Here is an 18,783-nt window from a genome sequence, read left to right on the forward strand (position 1 = left end):
CCCTGACCGGGCGGCGGCGGCACAGGCCACGACACCGACCGACCACCGCTGACCGGGCGGAGGAGGCACAGGTCGCGACACCCCAGCGGAACCAGGCCAGGTCACGACAGACCAGACCACACCAGCGCCAGCGCCACACGCACTATCAAGGCATCAAGGCATAACATCAAGGCATAGGCATGAGGGGCATAAGGCGTAACATAGGCGTGACATAGGCAAGGCATAACATCAAGGCAAAACAGGTGGAAGGTTATCAGCAGAACGGTCCTGACAAAATCAGCCCAGATCATTCCAGACCACGCCACAACACAGGGGTCTCGACTATAAGCATCAGACCATATCGGGGCACAACACACCAGATTATAACGGGCACGACTACCAGACCAACGGGTCAGATCAGACCACATATAACCAGGTAACACCACACAAGAACAGATCACAACAGAACACATCACGGGGGACCACATCCCAGCGCACCGGGCCATCTCGGACCGGACCACCCAGCAGCATGATACACCAGACCACAGAGAATCGGAACGCTGCCAGGGGTCTCCACCTAGTCCAACGTCAGGATGAGCAAGCCATGCAGCCGAAGACGTACCTTTTCGCAAGAACGATGTACAGTGGGCCATGTGGGAATATGCGGCCAAATCGGACTGAGCTGATATCCAATAGCCGTCAAACAAACCCAAAATGTCGCCTTCTTTGACTGGCAAATCACGTGAAAAAGTAGCATTTTGATAACGCTAGACACGTTGCAGAAAAACAAGCCTGAGTGCATGGCCAAGTCGCGTGTCTGTTTATAAACAACACGCAACAATGCTAACTGATAATATTTACAGCGTCCCTTCCCTCAGTCAAGTGAACAAATCCCTTTTGATGGCGGAAATGAACATTCGTTCCATTTTACAACAGAAATGTAAAATAAAATATGGTAAGACTTTCTACCGAACGTCTAACTACAGCCCTTTATTTACCCTTTTGCGCTTTATTATATTATTTTACCCATTATTTTCATGCCAAATGCAAAAAAACAGATGATAAAACTTTCAACAGAACGTCTAACTAAAGCCTTGACCCTTTATCTTTTATACTCACTTTATGCAAAACGAAGTCAATCGACAACACGTTCTGCTTTTCGGGAAAATCACGAAAGCCACAGGAGATCATGTACTTACTTAAAGTCGTGCCACGATTTTGCAGACAAGGGCTACCTCCGATGGGACCATTTCCAAAAGAGCGCAGCCGCGGCCCAAAAATCTGGGCCGCGGTTCAAACAGATGTACACCCACATTTCACTACAATGCGCATGAAACATTTGAAACGTGGTCTCTAACCGACACTGTGCCAGCGAACTGTGTCATGTGAACATTGAGGCGAGGTGCAACTTATGAGGCGGCGGCCAAATGCGTCAAAAGTCATCACATAACTATCACCCCTCTTATTTGAAGCAACGGCAAGGCGACGTGGGAGGAAAAACGACGAACAACGGCAAACAAAAACAAAGGAAACAACAGCCCCGGAGACAGCCGCGCGGGCGACGTCCAACTGACGCCCTCTGGCGCCCTCACCGGCCAGCACAAGTGGCGTCCTCTCGGGGCCGCTCGAGCGACGGCGCCCTCACCGGCCAGCACAAGTGGCGTCCTCTCGGGGCCGCTCGAGCGACGGCGCCCTCACCGGCCAGCACAAGTGGCCCCCTCTCGGGGCCGCTCGAGCGACGGCGCCCTCTCGGGGCTGCCTGCTCCCGGGCACAGTGCCAGCCTGAGCGCGGCCGACGCTGCAGGCCGGCGGCAGACCTAACGCGCGGCGCGTGAGGTGAGCCGCACGCGCCGCCGGCCGAGAGGAGCACCAGCGCACGGGTCCCGTGACGTCGACGGAGAGGAGCACCAGCGCACGGGTCCCGTGACGTCGGCGGAAAGGAGCACCAGAGCACGGGTCCCGTGACGCCGGCGGAGGGCCGCACGGACACACGGGTCCCGTGACGTCGGCGGAGGGGCGCACGGACGCACGGGTCCCGTGACGCCGGCGGAGGGGCGCACGGACGCACGGGTCCCGTGACGCCGGCGGAGGGGCGCACGGACGCACGGGTCCCGTGACGTCGGCGGAGAGGAGCGCGGACGCACGGGTCCCGTGACGTCGGCGGAAAGGAGCGCGGACACACGGGTCCCGGGACGTCGGCGGAGAGGAGCGCGGACACACGGGTCCCGTGACGTCGGCGGAGAGGAGCGCGGACACACGGGTCCCGTGACGCCGGCGGAGGGGCGCACGGGCGCACGGAGGTCCTGTGACGCCGGCGCGCCTGGCGCCGACACGGCGGGCGGACATCCGTCAGTCAGCTGGGCCAGGCGAGGTTCCATCTGACGTGTGCAGTGCAGCAGCGTGCTGTTTGGATACATCCGCACGCAGCGCATGTCCCATTACGAGGAGAAATTTGGCAGTTGTGGTGTACCGCAGGCTCTATCGCCCTCGTTTGAGACGGACGGCGGCTGGCAGTCAGGAGGAGATCGGGTGCAGTCTGGTGCAGGCTGCCGGCCGTTTTTATTTTTCACCAGCCCGTGGAAGCGCACAAGAGTTCCCGTTTATTGATTGCCGAATTGCCGCGTTTATTCCATTATGCCCCCTCAGGACTCTGACATAACCGTTTCAAAGCGTTTCCCCCAGCAGCCTCGGTAATATCCATCGCTGTCCAGGGAGCACATTCAATCAGCCCTGAACTGCTGTTTACGGGCCTGTTTACAGCAAGCAGCTGCGAGTGCCAGCGGGGCGAAATAATTTCCCTCGGCGTAAATATTAGTGAGCGCGAAACACTAAAAAGCGGCGTGTGACGCAGAACACAGAAACGTTCAGCGGCCGGGCAGGCGCCACGCAAAATATGGGGCGAGTGCGAGATAACACGCGCGTGTTTTTGATAGCCGGCAGTGATCCAGTCACCAGCTCCAGGCCACCAGCCACCAGTGACCATGAGCATACCGCGCTCAAAGCATACTGTCATCATACCATCACGTACTGTCACCATCACCACAACGCCGTGCTCGCGGCACATCAGCGAGAGCGACATCAAACCAGGCTGCGGTCACCGACCTCCAGGTCCTCCTGACGCCCCTGCACTCACGTGTTTGGTCGAAGCCGACCTTCATGCGGTTGAGCAGCTTGAGGCGGCGCTCCCAGAGCGCCTTCTGCTTCTCACTCTCCTTGGTGTAGCCGCCGTTGGCGGTGGTGAGATAGCTGGCGAGCGTGTCGACCCTCTTCTGGGCCTTCCGCACCAGCTCCTGCGAGAGGACTGCAACAGATGACGGAGTGGGCATTCAGACGCGGCGGGTGGGACAGGCGCCGGCATACCGGGCGCCGGGAGAAGGGGAAGGGGGGGGGACCAGAACACGGGGCGCCGAGAGGACTGCAACAGATGACGGAGTGGGCATTCAGACGCGGCGGGTGGGACAGGCGCCGGCATACCGGGCGCCGGGAGAAGGGGAAGGGGGGGGGGGACCAGAACACGGGGCGCCGAGAGGACTGCAACAGATGACGGAGTGGGCATTCAGACGCGGCAGGTGGGACAGGCGCCGGCATACCGGGCGCCGGGAGAAGGGGAAGGGGGGGGGGACCAGAACACGGGGCGCCGAGAAGGCGCCCAAACACGGGGCGCCGAGGGGGCACCGAGAGAGCGCTGGAACTTGAGAAGAGGATGGAACATCGGTATGTCCGGCAGAGAATGCTGAAACCATAAGAAAAGCCAAAGGCATGCATTTTTCAAGCAAGACGGATGCTGCTGAAAAAACCAAGGCCAAAAAGTGGCCTAAAGACGAGCGAGGTGAATTATACATGGTCCAGTAATTTCTCGCTTATTGATTATGCAATCCAGTATGTTTCTGATCAAACTTGGCAACAAGCTAATTGCCAGAAACAAAGGAATCGGAACGAAGTTGTTTTTATTGCCGCTGTCTTCCCAGAGGCAGCTTAATTTGCCTCTGATCAGACAGACGAAGAAACGGGGTTAAGCGAAAGGTCTGCGATCTAACAAATCCGCGCGAGAGATGCTGTCGCTCGTACGGACTCGGGCAGCGCTGGCCGTGAGCCCCTCTCGACACCAGTGTCATTTGTAAACGAGCCAAGGATGGACGAGTCCCATCACATTACCATATCCCATCGGGCGGCTCCCGCTCGCGCAACAGACACGATCGGCGAGCACGGGCCGGAGCAAGTCCGCGTCGACGGCGGGCGGGGCGGCCGGGCGGTCTTCACCCCGACGTTGTGGTTTTAGCCAAGATTGGGGTGCTTGAGCTATCATGCGAGTTGGGCGTAATACAGGGTACTGCGCCGGTATCGACGCAGTTCCGTTGCGACTGCCGCCGCAATCGTCTATTCCGACACCTCGCGTCCAGCCCGCCCAGCCTCCTCTCTCCAGCTGCCTGGGCGCGCTTCTGGCCGCCGCACGATCCCGATCCCAGCGTCAACAGCGTTCGGCTGTCATGGCAACGCGCCGCGACAGCAGACCAACTTCACCTTGCGCCCCGGCCAGGCCGCGAGCGGCGACGTCACGTGACCTGACCGGGCGCGTGCGTCCCGGAGCGGCGGACGGGTGCGACTCTGCGGCGTTCGCGCCTCAGCGGCGCTCTCCTGACCGGACGCCTGACACGGTCCCCCTGACCAGACGGCGTGGGTCCCAGCCCACTGCGACCAGTCACCGGCGTTGCAATCGACAAACATACGCTCTGGCGGCGCGATACAAGGGCGCAGCCAGGAATTTTCTTAGGGGAGGGGCCCGAAGTTCAACGAGCACACGTAACACTGGCTTCTAACAATCTGCCCAGAGGCATCTAATGTGTAAAACGGGAAACCCGTTGCTAAAGAGATGACCTGAAACCTAGGCCACTCCTTTACCTGGGCCCCTGCCGTGATCTACGTCAAGCTACAGTACCATCCGTTTCCGGTGGCGACGAGAAGGCAGCGTGGGCCCGCTTCACGCCTGTAGTAACAAATCCCACCCCCCTACCCATCTTACTGTGGCGGATAGCCAGGGCCGGGGTTGGGGGGGGGGGGGAGAAGGGGGAGGAGCGGCTCCTGGGGTCACCGCCTGTTGGTTAGCGAAGCTCGCCAGCTGCCGAGCGTCGCGTGACCGGTCGATCTGCCCCTTCCCACTACCCGACACGTCACCGCCGGCGTCCGCACCGCCCACTGCCGTCATGCAACGCCTCCCGGCGCGCGTGACCGTGCGTGGCACGACCCGCCGCGTCACGCGCCCGCCACCGCCTCTGACCCCGCCCTCGACGTGAGGCAGGGGACACGCGGCACGCGCCGGCGTGACCCTATCTTAGATTGGAGACGAGCTGGGACAAGTAAGCGCCAAAAGCTCTTGCAGCACAAAAGAGCATGGTGGACACTTGAAACCACGGTAGAGAAATGTCCGTCCTCGGCTCTGAGATGGCGGTGGCTCTCTCTCTCTCTCTCTCTCTCTCTCTCTCTCTCTCTCTCTCTCTCTCTCTCTCTCTCTCTCTCTCTCTCTCCCTCTCCCTCTCCCTCTCCCTCTCCCTCTCCCTCTCCCTCTCCCTCTCCCTCTCCCTCCCTCCCTCCCTCCCTCCCTCCCTCCTTCCCTCCCTCCATCACCTCGCAGTCGGTATACCGCTCGTCTACGATAACCCCAGGCGGTGACGAAACTCCCGTCCAAAACTCGTTCGACATCCCCGCATTCCCGTTCGGGCTTCTCTCGGCCAGCGTCATCGTTCGTAGCCCCCCCCCCCCCCTCCCTCCCCGGTGATCCCGGCCATGGGTGTGAACATGCAGCACGGCGGTATGCCGTGGCAGCGTCCGTCTCCCCAGAACAACTTTACTTCCACATCTCCCATCGGCTTCCTCAGCAGGTGCCACCTGTGGTGATGGCCTCGTCATCAGCGACGCAACACGGCGGCGCGGCGCCAGACGGCTAGTGCAGCTGGTTAAGAAGCCAGCGGGCACACCCGGCCGTACCCACGGGCCGGGTCAGCTGGTGCTGATGTCTGGCTGGCTGGAGCCGACGCCCAGCTGACGACTGTCAGCGGCACACAGCTGATTCGGCAGCGCGACTCGTAAACACGCCCGATAACCAACGCCAGTCGCGGCAGCAGTGAACATGATCCAGCCCAGGCGCGGGTAGAGCCAGGGGAGACGTGACAGGCAAGGGAAGGGTTCGGATAACACCTAGAAGAACGGATCGCGAAACACTCCGGGTCAGGTTAGGTCAGGTCAGGTCAGATCATCGCGCACCGTTTTGTGAATGAGCCCAGCGACTGTAGCCGCCATGCTATCGCCCAGCGAGAACACCAGCCGGGAAACAAACCAGGGTCTCCTACGTTGGAGCCGGTCACCCCGGTCGGACACAACCCCCAAACCGAGACATCCCGCCGCCCAGACATCCAGCACCTGTCAGCGTATGCTCCTGTCTGCAGTCCCGGCCGCGCGCCAGACTCAACTCCCCTCCCCCCAACAACAACCCCACTGCCCTGAGAACCAGCGTCGGCGCATGCGACCGGCCCCGCATCGGCACAACACCCGTCTGGAACTCAAACAGCTCGGACCTCTTATCGAGTTGGACAGCGCAGGCGGTTGGTGGCGCGCTGGCGGCCGGCACGGCACTCGGGGAGCTCGGCCGCGGTTTTTACGAACGCCACCGCAGGTTTTGTCCCGAGAAAATCTTTACGAGCGGCCATCTGGCGCCGACGGACACGGCAGCCCCGGTTGAATGTCGGTGTGGAAAGGCGGCGGCGGTGGCCTTTCAACAACAGAATCCAATACACTTTGCAGGGATCATGCTGTGGTCTGCTCTGGCAAAGGCGTCTGAGATCCTGCAAAGTCACCTTCGATTTCTCTGGACGAGGGCATCGACGCAGCTTCAGACTCCCAAAATCGTTACACTTTCAGAAACATTCGCTCAGGCTGCAGTTTGCTCTCTAGTTGCGATGTCACGAACAGTGGATCGATAATGATTTATCCCTCCGAGGTGCCCACGCATGCAACGCCTATCGGCAGCGACTACGGCTCTGGCGCGCCCCGACGGCACCAAAGTCGCGCCGCTACAGCGGTCGGACGGGATTGATCGACCTCGGGAATCCGCATCAATAATACAGGGTCAGGTCAGGCCGGCGCCGGGGAGCCTGCCGTGCACCAGCTTGGCTCGTAACGGGTCTTCGTCCGGTGGGAGCTGCACCGAGCCTGCAGCGTCCATTCCAGGGGCGTAGCCAAGGGGTGGTGGTTGGTCTCCCATCCGATCCGCACTTGTTCCTTTCACCACGCAGCAAAATACAGTACTCCCGACAGAAAGTTCACAATCGGCGTGATGCCTTCTCACCGACCTCCGGACCCAGCCCTTCTGCAAGCCCTGGCGGCGTCCCTGGTTTAATCTCACGCTGCCTAGCTCCCATCCAGTGGCGCTAGTCTCACTGGACGTGCGCAGGGCCTTCGACTAAGTGCCGACGCGCGGCGTGCACACAGCCATGACGACCTGCAGTGGGGCGCGTGTAGAGGAGCGACGGCTCCCAATGAGCGGCGAGCGGAGTAGGGCATCCGTGCGACGGGTTGCCGCACAGCGTGACCATGCGCTGGGACCAAACACACCAGCTCGGCACAGAGCGGGCGAGGCCGCTGCAAGCCAGCTCTGAAGCGATATCCGCCGAGCCGGCCAAGCGAACTGATCCGCCGCCCGCAGAGCCGGCACGTGGCCGGAGCTTGCCGTCAGACGGCGCCGCTGCGCCCCACGACTAGACAACACGCGCAAACCCGACCGTGCCATGCACTGTCGCGGCGGCGACCTGCGGCTAAAGCCTGCAGCTCGTAAGGAGAGCCGCTGCATCATTTGGTCTTTTGGTCAGGGTCGTGAAGGCACGGCAGCTCCCGGGGCACGCGCCACCGCGCCAAATTTGAGGCATGCGTCATGTGCGAGACAAATGGTTGGTCATTTAAATTGGAGATTGACACATCAAGTAAGATCGAGAAGATGCGATGCGATGCGATGCGATGATGTGATACCATGTGATGCTGCGATGCGATGCTGTGATGCGGTGTGATGCTGTCATGCGATGCGATGCTGTGATGCGATGCGATCATGAGACGTTGCTTTACAGGCAAGAGTTGCGTGTGACTGCGCGCTAAACTCGGCTTTCGGTGATAACTTTTAATTGCCTCCCCCTACATAATGAAATGCTGCGTACGCCCCTGAAGTCGGCACTTCGATTTTGGTGCCAGAGAGCACGTAGAAACAATCTGCAGCTGGCACGGCTCGGAGCGAGCGTCACTCTTGCCTGCAAACAGCATCAGCCCCCCCCCCCCCCTAGCGCCGAGGACATCCCCAGCACTGTTGACAAGTTCAAGACCTCACGACCGACTGACGTCAGCGGATCCGATTGCTGATCAGGCCCAACCCTTTGCTACCCAGCTAACCCTTTGCATGGTTAGCTGGGTAGCCGGAGCGCGGAGGATTTGCTTCAACACACAGCCACGCGAGATATGCCTCGCGCCGGGCGCCGGCAGCACGAGGAGGGCAACGCACCGCGAGGGCGACCACAGCGTGAGCCAACAGCTGCTCTTGACACGACTCGGAGATCTCGCCCCACCGCCACGCGTGATTTTGCGTGCGTCGCTGGCCGACGCTATCCGCCACGCGCCACATACAACTCGGCTTGGCAGACAACGGTGGACATTGTGCAAGGGGTTGCGCTTGACACTCACATCGAACTTTGACCTCGCCACTTGCATGGACATTCGAAAATAGCGTCCATCTTTACACTTGTGTCAAACGTCTGCAAGCGTTCGTCATCAGGATTGACGGCGCACGACGGCGGGGTCACCCCGCGACACGCTCACAGCTGACACCGACAGAGCAGCGGCGGGCGGGAGATCTGTCGCACGAGCCTGCGCACCGGTACTCACACTGCGAGCTCTCCCTGGCGCCGCAGGTGAGCAGGAGACGGGCGATCGCCTGGTTGTTGGTCATGACGGCGATGTCCAGCAGGGAGAAGCCGTCGCCGTTGACGCTGCAACCATGGCGGCGGTTAGCGTGGCGTCAGTCGCCATGGCAACTGGCGGGCAGAGCCTCGCCAGACGGCGGCAGTGAGGCGCCACCCGACCCGCCTGCTACTGGTGGAGTCCGCCAGCCAGCGGGCAAGCGAGACAGGCTGAGAAACGCTCGCTAAATCACTGCAGCAACAGCGAGTTCGCCTGAAGGACGCCGACGAAAACAGCTTTCAGTCGGACAATGTCATTTTGATGCAAAAGTTCTGGTCCGACCAGTCGAAGTCAACATCCGACAATACGAAGCAAGTTTTGCTAACCTTTTAAACTTTTAATGATGCTCTTAAAATGCAGTTCGGAATCAAACAGTCAATAAAGGCGTTCGTTTCTCTCCAACGGAAACGAAAGAAAAACTTTTGCCGCGTTGCCATATTTAGAACGTAGCAGCACCTAAATCAATGCAAAAATGCTAAAAATCCGTGTAAAATGCTAAGTCATGTGCCAGACTTTCCTCCGGGTTCGTCCTGGCCAGGCATGGTTCACTGTCTTTCGGGTCTCAACGTGTTGGCTCTAGGTCCAGCCTTAGCAGTGCTAAGAGAAGCAAGCCAGCCAATGACGTGGCCGGCGGATGCGCCGCCACACGAACACGACAGATCTCCGGCCGTGCCGTCAGGCGACACTAGTTACGCACTAGCTTAACACTGCGCACTAGCAGAAGTCAGGTTAAATGGCATCTACCCGTTCACAAAAAAATGCACACAAGCAGCATCCGGCACACTTCCTTCGCGCCGCCCGAAAGCGAGGTCATTCTCATACGCCAACGGCGAATGATCTCGAAAAATTGATAACGCAAATAGCAAACGATCAGGCAGCTCAACACAGTATGTCACCCGAAACACCATAAGTGATGCTCCCAATGTAAACCGCTGCACTCACTACACGAGAGGATAAGTCGTCACCAGCTCCGCTCCAATCCAATCCCAATCAGGGCGTCGACATCAGCGCTGCAGCCGGCCGACATCTGCCGCGCTCACACCGGACGCCTTCACCCACGCACGTGCCCCCCACTCCAGTGACGCCATCGGCGCGCTCCGCAGCCGTATCTGCGCCGGAAGCGCTCCGATTCGCCGCCTTCCTAGCGCGCTGCTCCCAGCCCGGCTTCTGCGCCAACCGGTCGAGGCGGCCGGCTCTCCCGGAGACGACTCAAACGCCGGAGTCGTCTGCCGGAAGCCGTCTCCGTCGTCAAACTCGGAGACGGCTGCCGCCAGCCGTCTCCGTCGTCAAATTCAGAGACGGCTCAAACTCGAGCCGACAAATTTCAGCAGTCAGGGACGCAGTTTCGCAAAAGGAGAGGGGACAGGAAGGAGTTGAGCAGTAAAACATCGCGCAGCCCGCCCCGAAAAACACGCCAACAAACGGGTTTTTAACGGATTTGGTCCACTGTCTTCTCCATATTAGGCAACGAGCTGGAGCCCAAGTTCTGGACGGAGACGGGGATGGAACTCTTCACTAAACAAGGAACCGCGCCCTGATCACGGCCGTACCGGCGGCCGGCGCCACGCCAGAGGCGGTAGGAAGCGGACCCGTGTCCGACATGGCAACGACGGAACTTCGCCACTACCGGGAACTGCTGGCCCACTCTGACGCGACGCCAGCTGGTGTCGGCACAGAGAGCAGCCAACCCGCGCCGCCCCTCGGACGGTTCCCATGGCGCCTCGGCCGGCGCCAGACGTGCTGCACGGCGGACTCCGCCCCGCGGCCAACGGCGGACCCGCGGGCCCGGAGCCTGCTCACCGGCCCGGACGGTCACGTGACGGCCGGGGGCGAACAGGGGCAGGGTCACGTGACGCTCGCGTGCCTCAGCCAACGCGCGTAGGCTGCTGCCGCCGGCTGACCTCTCGCGAGTCAGCCAGGGGCCGCCGCGCTCGTGACAGACCGAGCGGGCCGCTGGCGTCGTCTGCGTCATCCCGAAGCAGCAAACTCTGCGCGTGAATGAAGCGTAACTGTGAGGCTATCGGTTCTTCTGAAAAAGCGACCTTTTACCAAACAGCAGATTTGAGTCTTATGACTATTCGTCAATCCTTGTTATCTCTATGTTGTCATATTTATGTATTTGTTGCGCTATCATGCTGCTTATCACATTTTGAAATAAAATAAAACAACACCACGAGAAAGTAGTCCTCCACCCCACTTTCCACAACAGAGGAAGCGTTCTTTGGACTCGGCATGAGTCCAGGCGCATTCAGGAGTCCGGTCTGTGAGTCCAGCCCACCTAACCCAGCGTCCATGCCACCCAAAGCGGTGGGGTAGATGTTCAGAGACCGCAGGACAAGTAAAGCTGAGCGTGCCCACCAGGAGTCAGCGATTATCCAGCTGGCTCCTATTGTGACAATAAGCTAGCTCACAACATACTCAAGGTGCGGAATCGAAGGGATGCAAGAAACCGCGAAGAAGCAGGTGGGCGGAATAAGGACAGGCGAACGCACTCATCCACGCGCACGGCAAGTTCACCTTAATAGTTAGGTAACGGCGCCCATTATGCATGCAAGGCACGTTAATGCCCCAATCCACGCTTGAGTTTAGATCGCAGCTAAGTATTCTTACGATAAACAAACGCTCTCTTTTGTTTAGCTGTTCATGTATACCCTGGCTTCCAGTTTCACTTTAAAATGGATCAGAGTACAGGATTCAGATGGCTGAGCAAGTTTCAATTCCAATTTAAAATACAGATCCAAACCAAATTGATCCAATTCCGAACAAATCTGAAAGATCACCTTTGGGGTTTATGAAATGTTCCTAGTATTTATCACCCAAAGAGAAATAGGTTACAAAGGAAAATGATCGATACGCTTTGATACATGCTTAGGTAGTGACATACACTACGTACCACATCCACAGCCTGGGCAGCAACGTATTCATTTAAGAGGGCGCAAGGTCCCAGCCATGGCTCAGAGACTGCTGCTAGCCATGGCTGTAATCACCTCTCTAGCCTTTGGAGACAACCTAGGATGGGAGGGGTCGAGCTGGACTTTGGAGAGCACAAACTGACCGAAAAATCACTCCTCGGATGGAAGGAAAAACATGCGTTCTGTATAATGCATGTTTAAGAAAACAACTTTATGATTCCTTCATAAGGCAAAATCTGACAGGAAAAACACATTTTCATAAAATTGGAGAGGGCATGTCCCCGGCGGTTACACCTATGCACACGACAAACATATCGACAAGCAGGATGCAGATTTTGACCACGTTCAGCCTGTACTGGACCGCCCTACAAACCCCGCCACTCACGCGATCACCACAGCCAATGCGCCAGCGTCTAGGGCACTGGGATTGTCAAACGTCCTCCTTCCACGCGAGCTTGAGACGCAACAGCATGTCCCAAACCAATCGCTTGGCGCCTACGCTCGATCAAGGCTTCCCAGAACGCTGACAGCGGGCAGAGCCTCTTCATATACGGAGCAGCGACCCGCGTCTCCCAGGAAACAACTCCCAGCTGATTGTCACTGCACTCAGACACCCGATCTGCGCCATAGAGACATCTTACACAGCGTATCTCGGCGGCCAGGGGATAGAAGGCGGGGAAGAGCGCATTGGTTGACCAAAGCATTTTTTTTCGAGACTTCGAATCCGCCTCGGTCAAATGTTAAACGGGAAAACATTTTGAGGCAGAGCCTTTACCATTCTTTCAGATTTCAGCCCGGTTAAAATTCCACATTTGAAGGCATTGAGGCATGCGTCAGATGTGAAGAAATCAGCTAACTTGTAACTATCAGTATGCCTTCAAATGTAAGAGACTGCTCAAAACAACATAACTTTACTATTTAGTAAATATGCTTCTCCGTACGTCATCGCTTGATTGCGTCATAGAATGTTTGCATGACGTCAGAGTGATAACAAAACTGGCCGTGCGAAGTCTCCACTGCAGTGGACCGGCTAACTTACTTATAGAACTTCAACTTGTTGAGAGGTGTCGTGCTCTTCGGTGCGTTGTTTGCACAACCCAACCATCGCGAAAAGCGCGTGTTCTGGCCACTTTTCGTGATGTTCTGACATATTAACCCGTGATTTCATACTGCCTACTGGCATTCACATACTCGGTTATAACGTTATCATTGTCATTCGATTCCCAGACTTATTGCCGTTATAACTCGCACCATTGCCCAAAGTTCTGTACGATGTAGCAGAAAACATGATTCGTACATGCAAGCTACGCTGAGCACATTGCAAAGCTTGGGGTCCAACTTAAGTATGTTAATGCCAGAAATCACGCTGACGTAGACCAAACACGAATAACTCGATACTATTTTTCCGGGCATTGAGTACTACATGACCAAAAGGGTGCCAGTTTTTGCGTAACGTTTTTGCCTGGTTGACCTTGAGATAATCTGCACCTGCAAAAGTTGCACTAGATTTTCAACATTTTTAGTTTAAAGTTATCCAAACTAAGCATCACCTTAACTTCAGCAGCTTTAACCTGATCATAATGCGAATTAAAAAGCCTATAACCAGACCCATGCCTCAGCACGGCCGTTAGCCAAAGACCGATCCATGCACGCAGACAAGAGTGATGTCGCAACCAGCTTGTGCATACGCCCGGGAAGCTGGGCCGATGGGTGGCCGTACTGCTGACAGCGTAAACCCGGTGATGCATTGCAACAGCAACACACTGACCACACGGGGAGCGTCAGCCTCGTAAGACCTCTTAACTTGACCTTGTGCCATGTGAACAGTAACAAACACCTTGCCACGCTGTACAATCATGGATCACGTTAAAACCCACCTTCGCATTCACATCTAGCGGCCATTTGTTTGTGCGAAAAGTAGGTCGACGGCAAAGTTATGTAGCATCCAGCATTTGAATATATATATTAACAATGGTAAATTCCGAGCCAGCAGTTCACATGAACTGCAAAATCCTTACGGTGCAGCACAGCATCACCGGGCCCAGGCTCGCCGCGCAGACAACGTCCTGCTCAGGAGATTCCCAGGACCCACATCACTGTCATTGCATCATTCCGTCTGCCCGATGTTGCGTCAGTCTACCGAACTTCGCCCTGCACGGCCCGCCCGTCACCACCCGCCAACCGTCCGTCATCAGCCGCCGGTCGACCCGCCCGGCTGCTCTCGACCTGTCAGCCACCTGCCACCGCCGTCATCACGCGACCTGATGGCCTGAAGGCCTGCCCCACCGACCCGGAGCCAGGTCACCAGCCGGCGCGTCTCGCCGCGCTGCCGCGTCCGGCCGCAGTGGCGCGGCCGTGCACATTGGCAGGATCGGCCGCCGCACAGGCCTTTTCACGTTCACGTCCACGTCACGTCCACTGGCCTTCACGTCCACGTCCGCGTCACGTCCACTGACCTGTTGACGTCCACGTCCGTCGTCTTCAGGATGGCCCGCACCTTCTCCAGCTGGTTGTGCTCCACGGCCGCGTACAACGCTGAAAACGGCACGCCCGGGTCAGGCTCGGTCGGTCTTGGCGACCTCCAGGCCTCGCCGACACACCCGGGTCAAGCTCGGTTGGTCTCGGCGACCTCCAGGCCTCGCCGACACGCCATACAAAGGCGGCCCTCAGGCGCGGCTGACTGACTGGTTGAGATGCAGACCTGTTTACGGTGGGCTGTTACACAAGGGAAAATGTAAACTTCGCTTGGGTTAGACCGATAACAAATGCGTTCCGTTCATGCATAGAACCATATTGTCAGAAAAAGGAATGTAAGGATGACCAATCTTAAGGCAAGCATTTGAAAAACATACACACGGGTACCAAGAGCACCAGGGTGTCTCAAAAGCTAGTTGCCTTAGCTGAACCAAAGCTGCACGGTATCGGCAGCGTCACACACAGCCACCGCAGCGTCAGTGTATTTGGGTCGGGAATGGACAAGCCGGCCGCGGCGGTCAAACGACACCACCAATCCTAACATCAGCGGTCCGGCATTGAACTGCCTTCGTCCACTCCCCACACTAGCTCATCCGAGATTCTCCAACCAAACAAGACTGATGTGCATCAGGTGGTTTGGTGTGAAAGTGGGGTTTAAACATGGAGGCGTATGAAAAAAACAACGTATGGAAATCTAAATATACGAAAATGTATATATCTTTCGGTTTGAAATGGTGAGAAATTGATCTTTAGGAAGGGTCAGCATATTGCGCATGATGCTAACGGGTGGGACTTCCATTATTTTTTGAAGGTTTTTGGACGTTGGGACCTGGTCCTCGAGACATAGAGTGGATGACACAGGATCGTTCAGTTAATGGCTATTATTTGTTGAAGTTGCCACCACTAAGCAGTCAACAGCAGCACAATATAACTACCTTTCTGGTTATAAAGTTCTAGTTCTAGCACAATCTAGTATACTGGTTATCCTTGCATTATAGGATAGATAATTCAGTATGTGCATCGTTATATCAGTGTCATGGTGATATGACTTAAGCCTGAGCCAGAGTTTATGAAGATTCTTAACACATGTATTCGTATGTCATGCAAATGCATGATACGGAGTAAGCGAACTTGTTTCGATCAAGGGCATGCTAATGGGAAGAGAACAGGGCATAGCAGGTGTAGCAGCGACCACTCTCGTCTAGCAACACGGAAGTTCGCTCTGGCTTCTTCGTCCTAATACAGTTTCTCTCCTTCTTCTGTATGCTGACTCTCGATCTTGTGTTCCTTTTCTCAATTGGTATTTGAAGTTGTGCATTTATTTATCACCAAACTCGGGTCAGAAGCTGTAACAAAATGAGCAGACGACGAGGCCGTACTTCCGCTCAGTGTCTGACGATTTGCTTTGGGATGGTGATGCCTTGATGAAGCATCCTCATTGTTCACCTGATTTCCACTACCCCTCAAGTGGTCGCAAATCTTAAAAGGCCTAGAAATGAGTTGAGGGTTTTGTCTCGCTGCTGAGTGCATACAAAGCAAAGCGGAAACTTGGCGTTCACAGCGAAATAACACAGCACCGCACCCCGTTTTGAAAGTGGACACAAACTAAGTCACGAGCGACGGAAAAGCCAGCTTTGCTCGCTATCCGAGTACCCTACATGAAACCGTCCGTGCAGAAAGCTCGTAGTTAGGGAGGAAGGTTAGAAAACGACGGATCTATTCAGTCATCTCAGTGCGCTCTTTCGGTCATACCGTTGCCCCAGCGATTCGTAGCTGGTGTCGCCGCCTATTGGTGTTTATGACGTGGCTATTGATGTCTATCGCATGACTATTGATGTTTATCAGCTGACTGCCACGCCGGCCCTTCCGATGATTCAGTCCAGTTCCACATGCGCCGTTCAGTTGCTATCCGGGCAAACCCTGCCAAAGCTGCTTTGGTCTGCCCCCCCCCCGTGCTCGCCTTACAGAAGCACGCCATTTTCAAGAATCCTGGAGATCGTCGTCGGTCAGCGCTTACCAGTGATGCACTAGTTTAGACCAAACAGTAGATAATGGCACGCCAAATGGAGGGTTGATGAAACTGGAGCTCTGTGGGAATTCCTTCCTCAATGAAATAATTGCGCTGCATTCCTTTGTCCTAGCGCTCTGCACTCCTCTAGATGGGGTTTGCTGCATGCTGCTACCTTGCTATCTTACAGCCAAACGACAATTATCATTTGAGCGCACCATTGCAAACATGCGAAATGCTTGACGATTTAACCTATTTCAACACCAATTTTTTTCATTTTCACACCACGCAGAATGTGCACGATTTAAAAATTCAACACGTGTACTGCACACGTGCATTCCGTACCTCAAATTCAGTGCTCCGCCAATGGCCACTTCAAACGTAAGCCTCTATGGTTCACGATACTGCGTGGTGATTCAAACATAATAGCAACATGTCCGTTCCGACAACATCAAGTGTCCTGTCTTCCGATTCATCCGGCCGTGGAGGGGTGGGTTCGAGTCGCCTTAGGCGCTCATTTTTTGCCGTTGGCTGGAATGGCCCGCAGCCGGTGGCAGCGACCAGCTTAAAGGTAAGGCGAGATCAGAAAGCCTGATGAACCGTTGCCGATCGTAGCGGCACTTAAAGCGTAGGCCGCAAAATTCTGCCGTCGAGCCGGAGCTTTACAATCGGGGGGGGGGGGGGGGGGTCAGGGCTCAGGCAACATGAACTGCTTACCTTGGATGCTGATCCAAGAAATCAATCCAAGCAAAAGGTTCGGAAATTTATAGAAGGCTAAAAACTAAACTGTGCCTACAAGGCCGTCCAGCTCAGTGTAAATGCAAGGCTTATAAATCGGCAAGTCATGCAACAAGACTTCGCAACCCCCATATAATATTTAGAGTTTTGAAACAGTAATTTCCTTCGTGCCAGAAAATATACTCGATACGACAAGGATAAATCTGCTAGCACTTGTCTCACGATTACCTTAAAATTCGATGCCAGTATACTTATGACAAAAACAACGCAAGCAAGAAGCATCACGACGGATGTAAATGAAATTGATGCGCATTTGCCGCGCGTAGATCTCGTTTTGAAATCGAACTCAAACGTGGCGTCGCGTACCCACAACGCATTTCTCCAAAACGGGGTGCGTTGTACATAACAACGCCCGACATCTCTATATGCTAATCTGGAAAGGTAATAGGACCGGGAAGAAACACATTGGCTGAGCTAACGGAACGAATATTTTGATGCCAGCCAGCAGCCAGAGCAAAGCAGAACGGCGGATCACGTGTCGGCAGTTCCCATTGAGAATCCACGCACCGTGCAGATGGATATTGATCTTGCTGAGCTTCTCCAACCGCTTCCGTTCCGACTTTGTCATGTTCAGCCCGTCCACCAGGACCTCCATGCTCCCCTGGCGCCATCCTGCGGACAGAATAACAACTATATCAGCCCACGGGCGCCGGACGCTCCAGGCATCTCAGAAGAGCAGCAGCTGGCACTTACAAACTGGTACAAACTGGCAGAAGGTCATGCCAGCCTTACAGACGAACAAAATGCACAACGAGTGAAACGTTCGCCGTTCGTGGCGCTGACAGGGGGCCTCTTAAAACAATAATCGCCAGAATACCCTGACGCGGGGACAAAGAGGTAGTGGCGAACGCCTGGGCCCGCTGTCCGACGTCACAGACAGGTGTTACCGACACAGCTGCGCGTGCCCAAGTCAGCCAGGGCGGGCAGAGCGTTGGCATTCTCTCGTCACGTGACTGTTCTGGTCACGCCACGTGACGCGACGCCTTTGGATCTGGAGCTGATCGGTGCAGCACTGGTGTGTACCGTACACCAGAAAAAAACACGCCGTCTCGGCGATTTCCCTGCACTGTATCAGCTAGGCGTCAGGGGAGACAGCCATATTCTAGTTGACGACCACCTAAAGATAATCTGGCTCCCATCCCCCGCGCTCGTGTGACCTCACCACGGCCCCACCAACCTACGGACCTCCCTCGGCCCCATCACAACTTCCCGTGCGTCATCTTCCGTCACCCTAGCTCTACGAGCGGGGTCACAGGGGTCGCACGGCACCGCTGCGTCTCGTCTTCGATCTCTCCGCCGCGCGCTGCCGGGGTCACTCCTGCGCAGCTCGAGCCGGATAGCAATGTGGCGAGAGTGGTCGCACCCGGGCCGCGCCGTCCAAACTGTGCAGACGAAGTAGGCTAACGGCACCGCGCATGGCCACCTCATTGATTGTGATTGGCAGCATGGGAATCACGCCGCCGCAGCGTCCCGCCGCCACTTGGCGCTGATCCCGCTGGAGACTGATTGGAGCGCATGTTGCGACATCACGCAGAGAATGCCAAGGCGGTAGGACGTTATCTTCCAAGAGGCCATGCTCTGGCAATGGGTCAACCGCAAAACACAATAAACGAACGGACG

At 56.3% G+C, this 18,783-nt stretch overlaps 1 protein-coding gene across 1 annotated transcript in view; it reads right to left on the reverse strand.

Annotated features, from left to right (window-relative positions):
- Positions 1 to 18,783, reverse strand: part of LOC119113632 (ankyrin repeat and fibronectin type-III domain-containing protein 1-like) — a 38,670-nt gene that overhangs the window by 17,025 nt on the left and 2,862 nt on the right. Inside the window, exons 2-6 of the mRNA XM_037237919.1 lie at positions 17,671 to 17,775; positions 14,339 to 14,417; positions 8,896 to 8,999; positions 3,496 to 3,510; positions 3,113 to 3,280 (exon numbers count right to left, since the gene is read on the reverse strand). Of these exons, the coding sequence (XP_037093814.1) occupies positions 3,113 to 3,280; positions 3,496 to 3,510; positions 8,896 to 8,999; positions 14,339 to 14,417; positions 17,671 to 17,775 (471 nt within the window). The remainder of the gene's footprint in view (positions 1 to 3,112; positions 3,281 to 3,495; positions 3,511 to 8,895; positions 9,000 to 14,338; positions 14,418 to 17,670; positions 17,776 to 18,783) is intronic.

The sequence above is a fragment of the Pollicipes pollicipes genome, unplaced genomic scaffold (assembly GCF_011947565.3).
Source record: "Pollicipes pollicipes isolate AB1234 unplaced genomic scaffold, Ppol_2.1 Scaffold_7262;HRSCAF=8765_pilon_pilon_pilon, whole genome shotgun sequence".
NCBI classification, from domain to species: domain Eukaryota; kingdom Metazoa; phylum Arthropoda; class Thecostraca; order Pollicipedomorpha; family Pollicipedidae; genus Pollicipes; species Pollicipes pollicipes.